Source organism: Melospiza melodia, chromosome 3 (genome assembly GCF_035770615.1).
Source record: "Melospiza melodia melodia isolate bMelMel2 chromosome 3, bMelMel2.pri, whole genome shotgun sequence".
NCBI lineage: Eukaryota > Metazoa > Chordata > Aves > Passeriformes > Passerellidae > Melospiza > Melospiza melodia.
The window spans coordinates 110,818,082-110,838,430 of record NC_086196.1 but is presented as its reverse complement, the minus strand read 5'-3'; the positions used below and the strand labels follow the sequence as shown (position 1 = coordinate 110,838,430).

The following is a 20,349-nucleotide window of genomic DNA, read 5'->3' as shown; positions in this document are numbered from 1 at the left end:
GCAGGCAAGCGCTGCTCCCCTCACCCGCCCTCCATAACCAGGCCGGGATTTTTAATCAAAAGCCTCATTGCCGGGGAGGCGGCGAGCGGAACCGGGCCGGGCAACGGCGGCGACCGCTCCCCTCGGCTCGGGGCAAAGCCCGCAGGGATCCCCGGCCGGACGGGCGGGTCCGCCCAGGATAGCCCAGCCCGGGCGGCCGCAGAAGCTGCGCTGCGGCCTCCCCGCTCCCGCCCTCTCTCCCTCCCGTATCCCCGGGTCCGCCCGTATCCCTGCATTCCCTGCTGCAGCAGCAGCAGCAGCAGCATCCCCTCCTCCCCTCAATCCCATCAGTAGCGGCGGCCCCGGGCTCGGCTCCCCGCGCTGCGGCGGCGCTCGGCGGCGGCTCCCCCCCGCCGCGGCCGCCATGTTGGGCTGCAGCGCGTTCGGCGGCGGCGGTTGCCGCGTGTGACCGCGGGAGGGAAGGAGGGAGGGAAGGAAGGAAGGAGGGAGGGAAGGAAGGAGGGAGCGGCGGGGGAGAGGAGGGCGCGGAAGCGGAGAGAGAGGGAGGGAGCGAGCCGGGGAGGGAGGGCGCCGCCGCTACCCCTCCCCGCCGCCCCGCGCACGCACACACACACACCCCGCACACGCACCGCCCGAGGATGCCCTTTGCCCGGGGGGGCGAAGCCGGGACACCATCGAGCTGCCCGGAGTGAAGCCACCGCCGCCGCCGCCGCCGTCGTCAGGGCCTCCCGGCCCGCAGCGTGCGGCCGGAGCGGAGACGCCGGCGCTTTTCCTCCGCCTCAGGACGCGCACCGGGTGGAGGAGGAGGAGGACGAGGGCGCCGTCTCCGCAGCAGCAGCAGTAGCAGCCCGCCGCCGCAGCCATGGGAAGGATTTGACAGGGCTCGGAGCGCTTGTGCCGGTGTGTCGGGGCGCGCGTCCCGCCCGCCGCCCCTTGGCGCAGCGGAGGAGAAGGGGGCGACAATGAAGACTTTAGTTTTTTTGAATCACTGAAAAGCCTTAAAAGGAGACTCGGTAAGGAGGAGGAGGAGGAGGAAGGGAAAGGCTGCCCGGGGCAGGACGTGGCTGCGCCCTGAGGAGGGGGGGCTGCGCCCCACCCCGCGGTGGCCGCGGAGGCGCTGCCGGGGCCGGGGGAGGCGGCGGGGGGCGGCGGGGCTGCGCGGCCCCTCATCCCTCCCTGCCTGCCCGCCGGTGTGCGCCCTCGTTTCTGCTGCCTTTCGCTTATATAAATACGTAAATACGTCTGTTTTTCCCTTCCCGTCCGTCCTGGGAAGCGGAACCGGAGGGGCTGTTAGCCCGTGGTGCTGCGGCGGGGCTCCTCGCAGGATCGCGCTGCATGATCTGCATTGGGAATGAAGGAGAAGACCTTCTTAAATATATAACTGCGTGTGCCTATGCACGCACGGTGAAATCGGTGTCAGGCAGTCTCGGTTGAATTTGAGTGCAATTATTATTGTTTAAGCATCAGGAATGCTGGTTTTGCCCCACTTCTTACTAAGCCTATTAATTTTTTTTTAGGATAACTATTTTCTTCTCTTAAATGTCATGAATACACAGATATCCACACTGTTTGTGTGCGTCTGAAACTCCAAGGTGTTGGTTAGTTTCAGGCTGGGAACCTCGAGGTGGGCTGGCAATTAAGGACCGTCACAGTTTGACACTTGTTAAAAATACTGTTGACTTCTTTTTAAACAACAAAACCCTCAAAAGTTTTTTTTGTTGTTGTTGTTTTTCTGACAAAGTAATAATAATCATTAAAAAAGAAACTCCAATGCAAACTGAAACAACCATGTCTGGAGAAGTGCGTTTGAAGCAGTTGGAGCAGTTTATTTTGGATGGGCCAACACAGACTAATGGGCAATGCTTCAGTGTGGAAACCTTGCTGGATATACTCATCTGCCTTTATGATGAATGTAATAACTCCCCTCTGAGAAGAGAGAAGAACATCCTTGAGTATCTGGAGTGGGGTAAGTTTCAATGTGTTTATTTTGTGTACATCCGTCCGTGTTCCTGTCTGCTTTGTATAATGTCTCTGTTATTTATGTGTGAGAGGGGATTGTTTATAACTCAGTGTTTTACTGGGAAGTGTTGTCAGTTTCACTGTATTTAAATGTGGTGGTGGTGCTAAAAAGAAATCTGCTGGTTTTTTGTCTTTGAGGTATGCATGTAAAACGTGCTTCTTGTTTTTTATTTTTCTTTTTTGACATGGATCAGACTTTTGTGTTCCTAGCATATTTGCTTGCCTTCAGGCCCAGCTGTTGAGTTTTGTGTCCTGAAGTTGCTGGCAATAAGGAATGGTGAGGGATAAATTCTCTGATGCCTGCAAAAATATCAATGCACAATCCACTGATTTGCTTTTGCAGTTGAATCTATGCTGCTTTAAAATAAAACATGTTGATCAACAAGAAAATCCTTCAGCTTTCTGAAATGATAAGGGTTTGAAACATCTGTGAAGATGGAGAAGATGACATTCTCTTCTTTAATATAAAATTGTTGCTGACTTAAGTAGATTGGTTTTTTTTCATCAGGAAAATCAAAGCTGAAAAGCAGAATGAAAATCTGTGTGTCCCTGGCAGGCTTTTCATTTTGTGGGAGATAGGGTATTAGCAGATTTTAAAGGAAAGCAGGTGAATGATATTGTGCCAGTTCTTCTTAAGTTGTCACAGAACTGGTTGACTCTATTTTTTCTTTTCTTTTTAATTCTCTTTCTTCCTCCTCCTAAACTTAGATGTAAACCAGAAGATGCAGTCTGACATAAGAACCTTGATGAGAATGGTTACTGTATCTGACCTTCAAACTTCAAAGTCATGCTGCACTTCTGTATTTGCATACAGAACCATTTGCCACATTTGCTTTGTAATAAATACATCAGCAGACTTTCTTTATTTAAAAAAGCATATTTTTGAAAGATGTAACAGGCATTTGATTAATTAGGTGGTTGAGCTCTTCAAAATGAAGTTGCTGAGGAAAGACATTGTTTTGATAACTGATCTAACAACTTGAGGCTGATATGTGTGTGTTTTATTTTCCTGCTCCTCTCTGTAGTCATACTGACATCTAAAGGACATCTGACTCAGTAATTAAGTTTCTTGTAGTGTTCATATTGCACTGGTTTTTGTTTTCTTATTATCTGGAGGAACAGGCTATAATTAATGCATTCTAGCTAAGGAGGAAATAGTAATTAAAAGTACTTCTGAAGAATCTTCCCTCTAAAACTGTCACTGGCATACAGAAGCTGTGAAAGACTGGGAAAATATGATGGCTCCAAGGGTATTTTTTATGCAGGAACTTAGTGCAGTCTGCAGTGGATCCAGCCAGCTGATACCCTGTAAATAATAACAATAACAACCAAGTTAACCATATCTAGATGATCAGAGCAACAGTGTGTTTAGGACCCATTGTGTTGGGTGCTGGTGCATTCAGTGGTGGTTGTTTAATGGGTAAATGCATCATTGCAAGGCTCTGACAGTACCTGAAGATTTCTGTAATAAGCTTTCCCATCTGCTGATGGAAATAATACACTGTTTTGGAAAGGCTGCACTGGAATAAGGTTTCTTGCTGGCCTATTTTTCCTGCTATTTTTCCACTCTCATGCTCCAGCTGTGCCTTAGCAGGACTCTTAGGCTTCAGAGAAAACCAGTTGCTCCCATTTCCAGGGCTGAGTTGCTGTGGTTCTCTGTGTGCTCCCAGCTCTGCTGCCCAGCCCTGGGAGCTTTCCAGGAGGGTTTGTGAGGTGACATGGAAGAGCCAGCTGTGGCTGGTACCTGCTGGTGGAAGTGTCTGTGTGAATGATGTCTTTATTCTGCAAACACCTCCAGGGGTGTCTCCTCTGAGGGCCAGCCCTCCTAGTGAAGCTGGCACTCTCTGGCATTCCTCTTGGGATCAGGGAGTTGGCAAAGTCATGCTCTTACAGAGGTCAGGTACCCTCCTCTGGTGCAGTGGAGTTACTGAGGGTACCTGTGCTTTGATATAACCCTGACCTCTCCTATCTCTCTCCCCAGAAGGAGGAACAAGGCAAGTGGTTGATTAGAGAGAGGTTGTATGTGGTTTTAAAGTCAGAGATGTGCTGAGTAGTGGCAGAAGTGGAAGGCTGGCAGCCAGAAATCGTGGACTCTGCCCACACCTCTCTGAAGGACTCAGTGTTGAAGTGCTTTCAGCTCAGTTTTTTTTAGCTTCTCTATTTGAACAGCAGGAAAAGTAGCACAGGTTTTACACCAGGGAGTTCAGAAAGTTGCTGTGTGTGAAGTGCTCTTGGATTTGAATGTACCATATAAAATAGCGTGTATTAATTTATTTTTCCCATTAGTGAAATAAAACTTGGGGCCTGGTGTATCTGTTGGTGGATGTTGTCATTTTGTGGGTTTCTGCCAAATATCCACAGATTGGCTTGGTTATAATGGAGAGTGCAATGTGAATGTATTGGAACTGGTATGAACTGGGAGCTGTGTGTATGTGTACAAAGTGCAGAGTACAAATTTACTCCTGAGAACTGATTGTCATCTTAACTGCCTTTTTTTTTTTTAATAAATTATTCTTTCTAGAAGTAAATGAGGTTTATTTATAGTCTGGTAATTGTAAGAAAAGGCTAACAAACAGCTGTTCAGTGATCACAGACTCCTGTTGAGCAGTAAATAATTTTTTCTTGCTTTTCAGCAATGTAGTTTTGAGGTGTTAGTCTTTGGTTTTGTGGAGGGTTTGAGTTGAGGTTGCATTTGTGGATATGTGTTTTTATACAGACTGTTCTGGGTCTGAGATGTTATCTGCTGTGTTTCATGTAAAACTGAACCACAATCTGACTTTTTTGGGGGAAAGGTTTAGGAGGTATTCTACCACGGAAAAGCTAATGTCTTAATGACAGCCATGTGACTGCTGCTATATTTAGGGGAACTAAGAAGCTTCATGTTCTAGTACTTAGATCTTTTAGGGCTACTTTATGAACTTGTTTAAAAAATGAATAACTTATTTAAAAAATGAATCCAGGTAAAAGAATTGAGATCTGAACTAATTGTTCATATTTTGGTTTGATACTGCAGGTTTAACACAGTAAGTGGAGAAAGTAAGGTCTCTACAGTGTGAAGTTGAGTTTTAAATTTTTGTAGAATTTCAGCCTTTTTTGTTGCTTGAAATTACATTAGACTGGTTAGAAGTGTCAGGTTAATTATTTTGTGATTCAGAAGCTGCTTTACTTTTAAAACCCTACCTTTGGCTTTAAGTGAAAACATAATTGTATTCCCTATTCTTATACAGTGTTAATTTTGTGACTTGTGAGATGATTTGATTTTGTTGTTTATATGACATAGGTATCCTTTATGCTAGCAGAGCCATGGAAAAAGCCAATATATTTGAGTTCTGAGGGTTAAATCAGGGCACATTTTGAGATAACAGGAAGAAACTGGAACATTTAGATTTGGCTTATTCTATGTATTTGATGCTAATTTTCATTTTTATCTCTATTGATAGTTGTATTTGTGATTTAGAAAAGGGCTTGTCTAATTATAGCAACTGGAGCTTACCAGAAAAAGCTGTTGAGAATTCCAAGCACTTTGCTTTTTCTTTTCTACTTGTGTGTGAGTTGCCACGCTGACGCAAGAGTGTGAGGGAGGTAACGAAGGCTGATAAGGTGAACTTGAAAGAGAACTGTAGTGATAAAAAGAACCTTTTGGAGATGTTTTGGTTCTGGGAAAACTTTCTTTCCTTCCAATGGCTCCAGTCTGAATTGCTTTTGAAAAGAAACTAGAACAATGTTCTTTAGGATGCATTGAAAGAATAATAGAATAAACCTCAAAATGTGTGGTGATGAAAGTGAGGGAAGATGGAGGGCACCACCAATACCATGGTGAGGTCAGTGGCTTGATTAAATCTGTGCTCTTGTTGGAAAAATGTAAACTGTCCTCTAGTAAAATTTTTGTTTGATTGGTTTTGTTCACTTTGTTCTTGTTCTGTTTGGTTTTTTGTATTTTCCCACCAAAGAAAGCTTTGGAAGATGGATTAAATTGTTCTCATTTCATCTCTAGTGGAACTGAAATGCATGGTGTTTATGCAGTGCTGATATGGTCATACACTAGGCTGTCATCATTGGTCTCATACTTGTGTTACTCAGTTGTGCAGCATCTGTTCTGGATATTGGAAATGGTTTTATCACCATACAACCAGTTTTTCAAGACAGAGTTGTGGAGAGGCTGTCTGTGTTATCCTTCTGATGATCTCTCTCATGGTTTTTCTTTAAAAAAAATGGTAATCCCCTTTTTGAGCTAGGTTTGTTTTTACATATTAGTTACAAAAGAAAATAAAATTTTGTCTCTAGGCTTCTCCACCTTTTCTTTGCTACTTATCTCTATATAGGTCCTGAACAAAATCACAGCCATTTTCAGCTATGAGTTGCTTAAATTTTGTTTTTCAAACAGCTGTTAAAAAAATAATCATTCATTTAGGTCCTATTCTTAGCAGACAGTAAAGGACTTAACAATCAACTTTTTCAAGTTTTGTTGTTTTGGTTTTTTTTTAAAGTAGACTTTGGTGCTCAGTACTTTCCAACCTTAGTACTATCTAACACATTAGAAATACTTTTTTCCCCCTAATTACATTCTAAAAGTTATCAACTTCTTTTTAGTCTAGTCATAAAAATGGGAATACCTCCTGGTCTGACATAAGCAAAACCAGTTATTCAGTTCTTTCTGGAAAAGGAGGAGCTTGTCAAGGCCACTTAATGTGCTTAGGCATATTCCTGATTTTAGATGTGAGTTGTTTCATTGCTTGCAGCTGAGCCATATGAACTGATGGGGCTCCATCAATGCAGGAGACATTGTGGCATTCTTGACATATAAATTTCTGACATTGTTTTCAATAACACTTTACTGCTTATTTGATGTAATCTGTTGTTTCTGTTACACAGCTGCAGCCAACATTAAATGCTTTTTATTGATTAGGGTGAAAGAAGTTGTTTCTTCAGTGCTCTCAAACAGAAAACAATCTTCAAATCTCTATGTTTCAGAATATTGTGTAAACATCTTTTATACAGATGCAGTTCTACACCAAATTACTTGAAAAAGAAGGAAACAGTTTTTGTAGGAAAATATGTAGAAGAATGGTTGCCTATGCAGGCTTTAGTGTTAGATAGCTCTGTGTTTAAGGTCTAAACCTTTTCAATTGTGATAGTTTTTTTTCTCACATTTATTTCAGTTTTGATTCTTTCCTTGAACACAGCAAACTAATTACAGTTCTACACCAAATTACTTGAAAAAGAGGGAAACAGTATTTGTGGGAAAATATGTAGTAAAATGGTTGCCCATGCAGGCTTTAGTGTGAGATAGCTCTGTGTTTAAGGTCTAAACCTTTTAAATTGTGGAGTTTTTTTCTCACATTTATTTCAGTTTTGATTCTTTCCTTGAATACAGTAAACTAATTACTGGAAGTTTATCAACAGTTGGGATGTGATCAAATGAGCTGTGAGACCATCCAGTTAATTCTACTTGATTTTTATTAGTTTCCAGTAGAGTGAGGCATTAATCCGTTGTAACATGTTTGTTTCTTTGCACATTTCCATTACACAAAGTGTTTTTTAATCAAAACCCTTAATTTTAAGTAGAAATAAGTTTAAAGGGTGTTCTTTTTTGGCTCTTTTTATTCTGCTGGGCAGGAGAAGTTTGGAAGTACTCCAAGGCTGCTATTTTGGGGCATATTTGTCTTCAGGTTGACTGACTTCTGTCAGTAATGTCCTGTTTGTTGCAAAGGAGCATGGCTTGCTTAGATAGAAAGCTAACTAATACTTTAGTTTCCAGGAATTTCACAAATGCCTTTATTCTGTACAGAAATTCCTGGCATGCTTTGGTCTAATGGGGACAAATGGAGAAATACAATTATATGAGTTAGTCTGCTCAGTGGGCATTATAAACCTCATGACAACACAATAAATTCCCTGTTACTAGGACATCTCATGTTTAAGGGTTAATCCAGTAGGGTTTTTTTTATGGTATGATCATAACTGTAAAATGTACTGCTGAAGGTGTGTTTGAATTTTTAACATCTGTGCAGGATTTGAGGCTGTGCATGTACCTGATTAAACTCCTTCCTTGTCTTTTGGCCCTTCTCTCCTGGATTTACTGATCTATTTTTTTTTATAACCTGCACTATATTATTATATCACAGTTGACTCAAGTGTGGATATTGTGCTCCAAAAGCAATGAGCTTAATTGGTCCAATATGGTTCAATTCTTAGAATTCTCAGAATATATATTCTTTTTTTTTACAAAGATGGGTGGAAGCTGCCTTTCTTTTTGAAGCTCTACCTTACACCCATAGATCAGTGTTTGAATCCTGAATAGCAGCAGCAAATAACAGTAATTTCACTATGAGTCATACCTGTGGCTGGAGAGACTAGTGGTGTTTTGAAATTTTCTTATGAATAAATTGCAAATACAGGATTTTGAGATACAAAGTGGGTGTAGACTGCTGTCCTGGAAATCATTCTCACCATATTATTTTCTGAAAGTGAACTGTAATGAATTATCCTGGATGTGTCTTTGAAAAATATTAACCTATTCTTAGCATCTCTAATTGCTTTTATCCTGTAAAAATTTACAATCTCCATTTCTGCAGAAAACTTCCAGAAGCAATTAGATCCTGCTGCCAAGCTCTAAAGCCTGAATAAAAAAACCTACAGTGGATAGCTGAGGCAGGATTGAAAGAAAAGGCCAGTTTCTTGACTCTTTAAGTTTTATCTTTTGGCAAAGCAGGCATTCCTTCCATAAGCATTTGTACTTGTTTAATTTGATTTTCTTTTTCTGGCTGAACAACTGGAATATTTTGTTCTACTCTGGTCTAACTTACCTCAACACATTATTTTTCTAAACTCCTCATTAAGCTTGGGAATGCCTCTAATGTGGACCAAAATCTTCAAAAAATGCAAGTGATTTAGGTCAGTCATGTGCAATCTTTTGTTAACGACAAGATTTTTATTTCAAATAGTTTAAACATGACATTAGGCTTAAGAAGAACTGCAAAAATCTTCTATTCAGACAGGTCAGTTTGCTTTATTTCTAGTAATACAGCCTAATTAGGTTTACTAGCGGTCACCATGGATAAAATCCACATGAGGTATAGCCAGACTCCTATGACTTTGTGTTTCATAATTCTTCCTTATCCATATCCAGACTTCCAGTTTGATTTAAATTAGTTTATGTTACACAATATTGCAGATTTCTTTTATTCTTAGGGATCAGCTTCTTAGTGCACCCTTCTCTTGGCAACTTTTTGACAAGCTTGTCATAGGGACCTTGTAGATGTTATGAACTGTGGTATTTTTCTGTGCCATTTTGAGGGGAAAAGATATCTTTTGTTCAGCAATTTAGTGGAAATTTACAGTAATTTTTTGTAGAAGTAAAAAGTGGGTTTAGTGTGCCATTCTAAGTGGGAGAGGAAAAAGCATTTGTAGGTGTTAATAAAAATAATTACATTTCCTTGAAATGTTGTGGGATTAGAACAGCAAGGCTTTGTTGGTCTTTTGTTTAATTTCCTTTCAGTCTCAGAGTTTGAGGGCTCACAGGTCTCCATTTCTGAGTCCTTCCTCCTTTCCTTTCTCTGAGATTTCCATGGGCAGTGTTATCCCAAAGCAACTTACCTTCCCAACTGAGGCCTCGTGCATTTCCTCCTTGTTTCCATTCTGTTGCTTTTCATCCCTTCTAAATCTGAGTTTTTGTTTCTAGTACGGTGTGGATATCTGTGTGTCAGTCTGATCTTCCCATGGCCAGAATCTTGGTTTCTGGATTTGGATTGGTATTTTTTTCTTTGTTTTTTCCCTAATCATTCCCAAGACTTCATGATTTTCTTGGGCAAATCCATAATATAGAGATTGTGTGTGGAGAATGGTAGCAAAAAGTGAACAAATACACACAGGCCTTACCCACAGGTGCATCTATACAGTGTTTTCCCATAAACACCCTGTACATTTCTTACTAGATCAATTGATTTACTATCATTAATCATTTTGCCTTGTTAGCTTTTGTAGAACTGGAGCCTTGGGCTGTTTGTTCTGGCTGTGAGTAAGAACTTGGGATCTGTTTTAATCCTGTAGTCTAAAAAGGATGAAACTTTAGTGGGAGTATGGCTTTATCATTTTAATACCTGAAACTAAAATAAAGAAGTGATAGGAAGGGTTGCAATTACTTTTGTCTGCCCTGTGGTTTAAGAAAATGTCACTTTTGCTGTGGGGACACCACAGTCCCAAGGTATTTCCTGTTGGTGCTCATTAAAGTTCTTTCACCTTTACCACGCTGCCTTTTGTCAATAAAGCCCTGTGTTGTCTGACTGTTTTGCAGGACACATAGTAACAAGAGGAGGAGGAGGAAATAGAAGTCACATTTTGATTGCAACTCACTGGTTTTATCTTGGGTGGGGGCTGACTCGAAGGTGTCCTAAGGCTGGCTAAATCCACTGAACTTTGTTTTGCTGGGGCTTGTGTGGGCTGAGGGGCACAATCCAGTTAACAAGCAAGCTGCAAGAGCACGTTGAAATATGTCAGTGTGGTTCTGTGAATTTCTGGAAGTGTTTTTATAAAAGAAAGAGGCTAGGATTGGGACAGCCCAGACTTCTGTGGCTCCACCTACCTCAACTCCTGGTTGCCTCTCAGATTCCCTCTTGCATACAAGGAAGCTACAGTTTTGAAACAAATTTTGAGGCTACCAGCTTCTTCTGGTAGCTATTTGGTGTAGAAATTCAGTGAGCCTCATTTTTTTCCATAACAGTTTCCAAAACTTTTCTTCTTGCAATGAGAAGGTCTTTAACCATTATAGTAGGAGTCCTAGTAAAATCTATGTATTGTATAAGTTGCCTTGCCCCAGTCCTAGTTGTTCTAAATGGGCTGCAGCTGTGCTGTCCTTAATTGGGTGGCAGCTGTGGCTAGTGAAGATAACTGGGGTAAAAGAGGGTGGGTTGGCTGGTCAGGGAGAGTCTTGGAGGAGCCCTGATGAAGAAGCAGGAACAACACTGCTGTGAGGAGCTGCTTGTGAGAAAACCACCTTCTGGGACTCTAGAAATAGGGTAACAGCAATACAATAACAACAAACCATGAAGAGGGATCTTCAAAATAACTGTCTGATTTTGGTGGTGGTAATTCCTTGAAAAAAAGCAAGTGTTGGTCTTGTGTGTTCTGTGGTATTTGGCATGGTATCACTCAGTGTCTTGACACTGTTTTCGTTGTATACTTTGTAACTGAAAGACAAGGATTCTTATGTTAACACACTTGGAAGAGTTTCCTTCTATTTCCCTCAACTTCTAGAAAACACATGATGTACTATTTTGTGATTATTTAAAAAAGATCCTTTTTATAATTTTGATAGGGACTGACACAAAAGAGACTTGTTTTCTCACTGAACTGGTATGTTAGAGGAAATTATAGAAGCTGCTTCCTATGCAAACAGAAATTTGCAGAGAAGACCATTATCATTTTGCTGTAGTGTCACTCCACCTCCAGTATTGACTATTTTCACCTTCACTGCTAGCAGCCACTTCTGGGTAACAAAATATGTACTTCTAAATTTCTGTGTCTTTATAAAAGTCATAATTTAATTTTTGAAATTACGTTATTCAAGTGGGTTTTTCTGGATATAAGCAGGCTGGCTAAGAAAATGTACTGTCTATGCCCTTATATGTTACTGGTTTTTCTGAAAATAAGGGATGACTTAATATCTCCATTGCTGATAACCCACAAACTGAAAATGCAAACATTATTTAGAGATAAAATTACCAAGAGAAAATGGTATACAGTGTGTATTACCTCAGCTAGTGTGAATTATTTCATGAACTTGTTATTTTTTGGTTAATTTTATCCTTGAGTAACAGTGACTTCGGAGAAGGTCATCTGGTAACCAGTTGCTTTTGGTGGTGCAGCTTCCTAGGTACTTCAGTGAGTATTTGTGCAGTTACCCTGCTGAGTATAAGCTGCAGGAGCTCATGGTGATGCCTGAAAAGTCTCTTCCTGGCTGATTTAGCAGAGATGTCATCTGATCTTATCAGCAGTAGCCTACTGCTTAAACTTTCTGCGGGAGGAAAAAGTGTGCAGCCAGAGCAAGGAGCTGATGATTTGTTGTCTTGCTCTTCTAGTCTTGAATATTTTACATTCTTGTTCTCCAAAGCTAAGATCATTTAATGGAAATTCTGTTACTTACTGACGATATTACGTTCACTTTGTGGTGCTTGGGCACTACCAATAGGAGGGACTCTCATCCAGTAAAATCTTGATATTAATACTTAAAGATTTGCTTTAATTTCAATATTAAGTTTCCTTGATAAGGAAACAAACCTCTCTAAAGAGTTTTTGCTTTGTCTTGGTCATGTAATTCATGTTGTCGGTAAATGTATTTAACCATGTGTATGATCATAGTTATAATTACAAAAGTTTCCACCTCATATGCTGCTGGCCATTGATTTATTCTAAAGCCTCAATGCATTCAGCTCTTAACCAGGCTGAATTTGTGACACTAAAATCTTTTGTTCACATCAAAGTGTCTTATGATTATTCACAACTTGAACAATTTTATTCCATGTGACCTTGTGACTTTTTTGTTTCCTCCATCTACCTTAATTAGGAAATAGAATGTTTATTGATAATTCTTACTGATGGCAGGTCATGATCAGCAAAATGAAATTTTACACTTTAAAACCTAGGTATTAAGAATATATAATTCTGCCACTAAAAGGAACTTTCTTGTCTTGTTTCTTTCACATCAGAGAGAATTTCTATCTTTTAGGGATTTCCTTTTTTTTTTTCCCCTTTCCAGTTTAAGGAAACAATTTTCTCTAACACATCAGAGTCAGATGAGGTTGGATCAAATTAGTTCACGTGTTTGGGGGAAGTATTTTCTTGAGTAGTTGTTATCCCACTGATTGTTATAGCAGTAAAGAAAACTTTGGGAATGCTAGATTTGCATGGCACTTCTGCCAACATTAGGCTATCATTGTTCCTGCTCTTAGTTCAGATTTTCAGTTTCTTTCAGACATACCTTCTCCAGCTCTCTCTGTGTTCCCCTGTCCCTACCATGTGGAGTCTTAGAGTGACAGGGTGCAAAGGTCTTTCCTAGCATGGTTCCAGCATCAGGGGTACAAATCCATTTCCAATGGGAAGCGTCAGAGGAAATTTACAGGAGATGGAAGATGGTAAATTAAGTAATTTTGGCAAAGCTACAAGGATTTCTTCTTGGTATGCTGATAATTGTTTTTAATAACACAACCCTGCACCACCCACACCCTCCTAAAAGATTGTGGCAGAATTTTCATTACCTTCAAGAGAAGCAGGGTCAAACTGCACGTTTGAATTAAACATTATTACTTAGCACAGGGGCTTGGGGTCTTGTTGTGTGTTTGTAAAACACAGTGCAGAAAAGCTGCACTGCTGCTTCTGATGTCCCCTCTCAGAGTATTCCCATCAGACAGGAATATTTGAAGTATATAAATGTGCTGCTTGGTGACATTTTCAGACTCACAATTTAAGCAAAAGCCTTGACAAATAAGCCCAGAATCTCTTCTCTCTCTTTGCCTTAATGTCTGTCTCATACCATATTTTTCTGTGCCAGGCCCTTAAAAGACCTAGAGGTGCTATTTTCCCTGCTACTTTTTTTCTTTTTGAGAGAAAAGCAGCCTCTCCACTGAAAGGCCATTTCCCAGGTGATGTGTCAAGATCTGAGAAAGTTGAGACATCTGAATGTTGGAATGTGGTGAATGGATTCATCACATGGGAGGCATTGACTTTAATAGCTGTGAGCCAAAATTGTCATGTCTGTCTGATAGGAAGAAAAAGGCATTTCTAAGCCTAATTCTGCTCTCAGTTAATGGAGATAAGCATGATGTTAATTCACTGATGCCCTCATGATACTAAAGCAGTTCATATTTGCTGCTGAGCTTCTAAAGAAAGCCAAACTATTTGAGGCCATTAACTGGTTAAATAGATGTCAAGAGAAACATTTTCATTATTTTGCTTCACTTTTTTATAGTATGCTTTTAAAATGTGTGTTTATTTCCTGGTTGTGAGGCTTGTAAATATACTTTTTTCCCTTTCAGTTACTTTCCTGGTGAGAAAATAATTTACAGTAATATTGGGTACTTGCATAAATTGCCTTGAAAACCTGTATGAGAAGAGTATGTGGTCATTAGCATATGAAATATCTCTGCAAAGAAATGGAGGCACAGCTGTGATTTGTGAAGGCGATTTAAAAATTCAGTGGAAAAGCAGTTTCTAGGATCCAGGTTTATGTTTGTGTTCCTTCCAATTTAATTTGTTTTTCTTCAAAGTTTTCTGAAATGTTTGTTGTGGAAATTCCTGAAGGTGTGGGTGGCTTGTAACTTCTGTGTGTTTAAGGGCTTTGTTTATTTGCTTAAACTTCCAGCACACTGTTTGGGTACCCTTTCTAATCTTATTTCTGTGATCTTGCTGCTGTGATGTCCTCTTTCCTCCCTCTCCTGTGCCTTCAGCATTGTACAGCTTGAAGCAGCAGCAATTGTGTTATTTCTCAGAAGGGAAGTGCTCTTTACTGCAGTGGTCAGGTGGATGCTTGCCAGAATTGTGTTTTGAGCAACTGTTTATGTGTGTTGAACTTGGACCTCCATAAAAATTAATCTTCTTGTAACTCATATGGTAGTTTGTTTGTACCTCACCTTTTCAAAATCTTTCCTGCAGATGATGATATGCATGTGATATGCTCATGGTAGGCGTGCCACTGGCATTTCAGAGCAGTTTTCCTGGAGTGTCTTACTGCCTTACAGAAATTGAAATGCATACATTTAAATCTTGTCTCATATTTCCTATTTATGACACAGGTTTGCAGTGTCTCCTGCTGTGTGTTAGAGTTTACCTTGAGTGGACTTTGAGGAATACTGATGGTTGTGGTGTTGGAGCAAGTGACTGTCAGGCTGCAAAATTCACATCATTGATGCACTGGAAACTTAACCCATAAAACTTAGTATGCTTTCAGGAAGTCAAATATTATGTCAACAGAGATAACCAGAAACTCTTTGATTATTATCTCCAACTAATGCTGGGAATTACCTCCTGGAAAGCTGTATCTGCATAGGTATTGCTCAGAAAAGTTCTAATTGAAGGTTGTGGGAAGTTCTCTTAAAACCTTGCACTTAATCATCAATTAAGGTGACAAATGCAGTATAGGTGGGCAGTTTCATAATACTGTCACTTCTGTGGATCAGGAAATTCCCTCTTCCTACCCCTCCTCTTTTTTCTGCCTGGTGCTTCTGAGTATCTGCTTCCTGCCTGTTTCCAGTGGCACTCTGAACTGCCCTGTCTGGAACTGATTTCAAAGCAAGTGTGCTAAGTAAAAGTCACCTTTCCATCAAGGATGGATACTCTGCATTTTTCAGTAACTTTGTTTTAGTGTTTACTGCTTAAGAACTTCTGAGCACATTCTGTAGGGTGCCCAGAGGTTGGTTAGTAGTCAGTCTGTTTTTACAGCAGCTTAGTCATGGCATACCAGAGGAATGTGGAATTTTTCTTTTTTCTATAGTACTGCAAAAGAAAAATTCAGGAACTATTCATGAGCTATTGCTTTGCAGATACCAACTATTACTGAGGCACATTGTAATTTATAGTGCCTAATGCTTTGCATCAGAAGTTATTTATGGGGCAGTTTGTTTAATAAGGATATTTCTGAGTGATTTTGCTGCCTCATTATAATTTGCATTTACTTTGTGTTTCATTTGAGCAGAAACATTCTGTACAAATTGCTGTAATCTGTCTTTTTGCTCTGCCAGGTTCAGATGGCAAAAGTTCTTGAGGTGTCCCAAGGTAGCTATTTATGATATACCAGGAATAGTGGAATTGGAGTTGGCATTGAGTCTGTCAGAGTTCTTCAGAGAAAGTATGGCAGGGGTTGGAGTTTGCCTTCTGTGGCCTTCTGCCACAGCCAGCTCTTGTGCATACTTTTGGATGAGGGGAAGGAATAACTGTTTCTCTGCCCTGCTGTTGCACATTTAATATTCCTGAAATGACAGTGGTTTAGGGTTCTTATTCTTGATAAGAACACAGGACTTTAGAAACCTGCCTGGTTTCTTTTACAGGTACGGAAGGTCACCAATGAATTGGTGCTGTGACGTGGTAGGATTACTGAAATGAGTTTGTTTTCTTACTAGTCTGTGGGCAGTGGAATTTGGGGTTTTAGTCCAGTCTTGGCTTCATTAGCACATGGATAGAAAAGAGTAACTTTTAATGAATTCATTGATTGTTTAAAGGGAACTGTCTTGAAAAAAATTATTAACAAGATATTTGACTTCAGCCTGACCACATGACATCTGAAATAATGGGCAGTCATTCACACCTGTGTAAAATCATAGAACAGTAGTGGGTTTTCAGATTTGTTTTATTTGTGTGGAACAGTGGCATCTGAATGAAGTGCAAGCTAGTGCAGAACCAGATCCTACATCAGTATTTGTTCTGGAAAGCTGCAATAGCTCATTTGTGGTTTTCCTGCTTGTAAATAATGTAGTTAGCCCACCTCCTGCTGAATGTTTTTATTCATTGTACGATTCTGCTGATGAATGTCTCTGCTTCTTTGAACTATATTAAGCAAGAATACAGAGCAAGTTACTTGGTGATTTCTTGAGTTAAATCCCAAACTGCTAAGAAGAATTTAATGTTCTCCTGGAGGTTCTTGAGTATTTTCCCCCTTTTCTTCTCAATTCCATGTAACAAAGGAAGCTTTATTTTATGTAGGTTAGTGTAGTAAGTCACTTCCATTTTGTGAGCTCAGTACTGTAGTAGGTGAGCTGCAGATTAAATGGAGAGCAATTCCTTTACTCATCCCTTGGAATGCTCTTCCCCTCTTGCTTGTGCCTTTAACTGGTGACTCTGACTGAATGGCCACACACAAAAATCTCCATGATTTTGTTAGCACAGTCAACATCTTTGTTTTAAGGTACTTTTCTGCACCAAGCATGATAATGATTTTCCTGTGGGTTGGTTTAATTCCTCAAAAATGTTACTGCAGATGATTGTGCCAGAGAAGAAGAGGCATGTTTCTTTCTTGCAATTTCATTAACTGCATAGGGTGTATAATTTTGGAACTTATTAGCTGAGAAGAGTAGTTACGATTTGAAACTTGAAGTAATGCACTGTTATTTGTTCAAATGTTGCTTACAATGTTGGGAGAAAGACAAACACGAGAAAAGTCAGTATGATTATTTCTCTTTCCTTTTTCTTTCAAGCCTTGTAGCTTCAGGAAGGAAACTTTACCATGAAGAGAGATGTTGCTGTGTTGCCATTGCAGTGGTTCCATGGAGCACTGACCTTCTGGTCGTGTTGAGGGCACTGGCCTCTGCTTAGCTCCTGCACAGTCACAGAACAAATAAATGGTGCTTCAGAGCTGCCTTCCCATGTTTGCTGGGAGTTCTGACTCATCCTTAAAACTTAGCATTTTGTCCTGAACTAACCATGAACCCTAAAGCCTCAGCTCCCTTGAGATATGTATCTTGCTTTTGAGCGGTTTCAACTTGATGATAGGACAGGTAGGACCAAATCTTGCTCATCTAATTCTCAGAATTATTCCAGGTCTGCTGTACATTCAGTGTGAGTTGAGCAGTGTACAGGGATTATCTGTGAGCTGTTTAGCCTGGGATACTGTTTCTCCTGAATTTGAGGAGTTTGTGCCATCCATGCCCAGTGAATGTCTTGATCTCAGGCATCTCTGTTAAGATCAGAAGCCAGTCCTACTGGTTATTTGGTAATGCAAGACCTAAGTAATGACTGTGTTCTGCTTTGATATTTTGTATCTGCTGAGGTTTTCCAATCCTTCCACACTCACTGGATGTTGAGCATTTTTTGTGCTATTTCAGTGGTAAAGATTTATGGTGCAGCTCCGCAGTTTGACATCTGCACGCCTGCAGGGAGTGAACTGATTGTTGGGTGAAGTTTGTCTGCAGCAAAACTGACTTAAGAAGTGGGGATGTATTGTGTAACTGTACTGTGTTGAGTGGACAGGAGATTTTTATTTATCTTTTTCCCAGAAGTCCAACACCAGATTTTAATGCTGTAAGAACGTAGCAGGGAATGGCAGCATTGGTGTTATGAAGAAATTTACATTATGCTCTTTGTGTATCTATAAAGTAATTTGGCTGTATAATGCTTGAGCCAGTTCTGGGTTTGCTTGAAAACTCAGAGAATTTCTCCTAGTCTGAAACAAAGGATATGTGAGTATCATTTATAGTTTTACCCAAAATAGCTGTAGCATGGTGATGTTTTCCCTGCCTCTTTTCCCCTTGTGACCTGTTTTGCATACCCCATAGGACAGTAGGGCTTTGGAAACTAATTCATATTTTGTTGGGGACTAAGCTGTCAAAGTAAGCAATTACTTAGTGGATGAATTTGTGGTTTGCTGGAAAGGAAAATGTTTGGGTTTTTTTACAAGGGAATTGAATGATGCTATGGACAATTTTCTTCTCTTGCTGGCTGCTATAGAGGGTTTTTTTTCATATAATGCTGGATATTAACCACATATTTTGTATGTAACCAGTATTGTGCATTCATCACCATATGGATCAGTTAGTTGACTTCCTGTGGTTTGATATGAAGAGATACTGAGAACTCTCAGCTGTCACTGAAATCAGTAGGAGCTCTGTTTTAAACTCTAAAGCTCTATGTAATGCTGTGTGCCCTATTAAGTTCATATATGGATTTCTAAAATTACCAGCTAAGATTGGATGCCTTACTTTTCCCTTAAGTTATCATGTGCCAGTTCCTGTTCTCGTACAGGCCATAAGATCACTGCTTTTCAAGGGTTATTTTGAAAGGCAGTGTATTTAGGATCTTGCCACAGAATCCATTTAACAAGTCTTGTTGCACAATGAATTTGATGTACTGTTTGCAGGAACCACCTGAATCTGTCTTATCTGAATATTGGAAGAGTTGCAGACTCATCATTTGGCTGTGTCCTCCAGTTTGTCACCAGCCCAAACTTAAATCTCCTTCAGCATTGATGTCTAAGCCCATTCTTGTTGTTTTGGTTTTTCTTTTCTGTGACACATCTTTGTCCAGTGCCAGTTTCATTCCAATGAATTGTCTTTTAATTCCCTTTTTAACAGAATGTTCTGTTAACTCCACATTACACAGCATGTATATTTCCTTCATTTATTGTTGCAGCTGATCTGAACGTAGCTGATGCTGTTTTGGAAGGCAACTTGTGTTTTGGAAGAGATGAGTAGAATTTTTCTGAATTAAAATGAGGTGTGATGGAGCTACTGGTAGATGTGGAAAGGGAAAAATCTGTATAAAAGAAGTGGTGACAAGTTGCATTTGGTTTCGTCTCAGTGTCACTATGGTTTGTAGAAAGCGAAGGAGGGGGCGTGGTGTGCTTAAAATAAGATGGGCTGTGTGTTAAAGAAGTAACAGTGCTTTGGAGCACATGTTCAGGATTCCTGTAGATTCAGTGAGAGTGTGTAAATGTGTCTAAAGGCATCCAGAGAGGGATCCTGCCTGCCTGAATTAGAGGCTTTCTGGCATGTGCTTTCTCATGGAGCCTTTAAGGGAGCACAGTTCGGTTTTTGCACAGTGCACCTGTCAGTTTGCCTCCTCTAAGGTTTGGGGTTGATCTGTTGTAGCTTGAACACCCAAAGGTGACTCTAAAGCTGTAGCTGAAAGTATTTATTTTTCTTGTTCATTTGGGTTATTGCAGGGAATTTACAGCTGCACCGTGTTCCAGTGTTTAGATGTACCTCAGCCAGTAGGGAAGAAGGCAGTGTTTCAGTTCCAGTTGCTTGTGGCTAGACCACAGCATCCAGGCTCTGAGATAAAGGACATTCTGTATTGCTTCTTCTTCACCATTTTTGGGAAAAGAGCTCTGTGTTTTCTTTCTCCTGTGGTTGGCTTTGTAGTAGGAGCATACTTTTCCAAATGTTAAATTAAGAAGCAGCATAACGCCAATTGTCTTCCCGAAATCCAAAGTTTTGCTTTTTGTTCTTTCCTCTTTTAAAATCTAACTGCTACAGAACAAAAACGAGGCCAGCTGCTTTTCAGTTAATCATATATTTAAAGGTGCACCACTGTCATTGTGCTTCCTATGTGGCATAGGAAAATCTTTCCTTTAGACAGAGATGTGGGCATTTTGAGCTCTTTTTCTCTGTCTTAGTGGATGCAGTTCTAACCCTGGTACACTTGCTCAAATTCACAGAGTGCAGAATAGAAAAAGAAAGCCTTCAACAGAAGTAACAGAGAATACCTTCAATAATATCCAAATCCTTAATCCCTACCTCCATGCTCTTTGAAAAAAGGAAACAAACAGGATACAGGTTATGCTTTAAATAATGTTCCCATGTCACTCTTCATCAGCGCTGTGTCTTACTAGAAGTTTTCTTTGCCCCTAAT

The 20,349-nt window shown here is 40.4% G+C and overlaps 1 protein-coding gene across 14 annotated transcripts in view; it reads left to right on the top strand.

Moving 5' to 3' along the window:
* Positions 1 to 879: 879 nt before the first annotated feature.
* Positions 880 to 20,349, top strand: part of CDC42BPA (CDC42 binding protein kinase alpha) — a 181,938-nt gene continuing 162,468 nt past the window's right edge. For 6 of the 14 annotated variants that reach the window (XM_063152608.1, XM_063152596.1, XM_063152598.1 and 3 more), the window contains exon 1: positions 1,161 to 1,966. In XM_063152608.1, the coding sequence (XP_063008678.1) occupies positions 1,771 to 1,966 (196 nt within the window). In that variant the 5' untranslated portion in view covers positions 1,161 to 1,770. Of the gene's footprint in view, positions 1,014 to 1,159; positions 1,967 to 20,349 lie in introns of those variants that run through there. The other 8 variants (XM_063152601.1, XM_063152599.1, XM_063152597.1 and 5 more) reach the window with 4 other exon arrangements.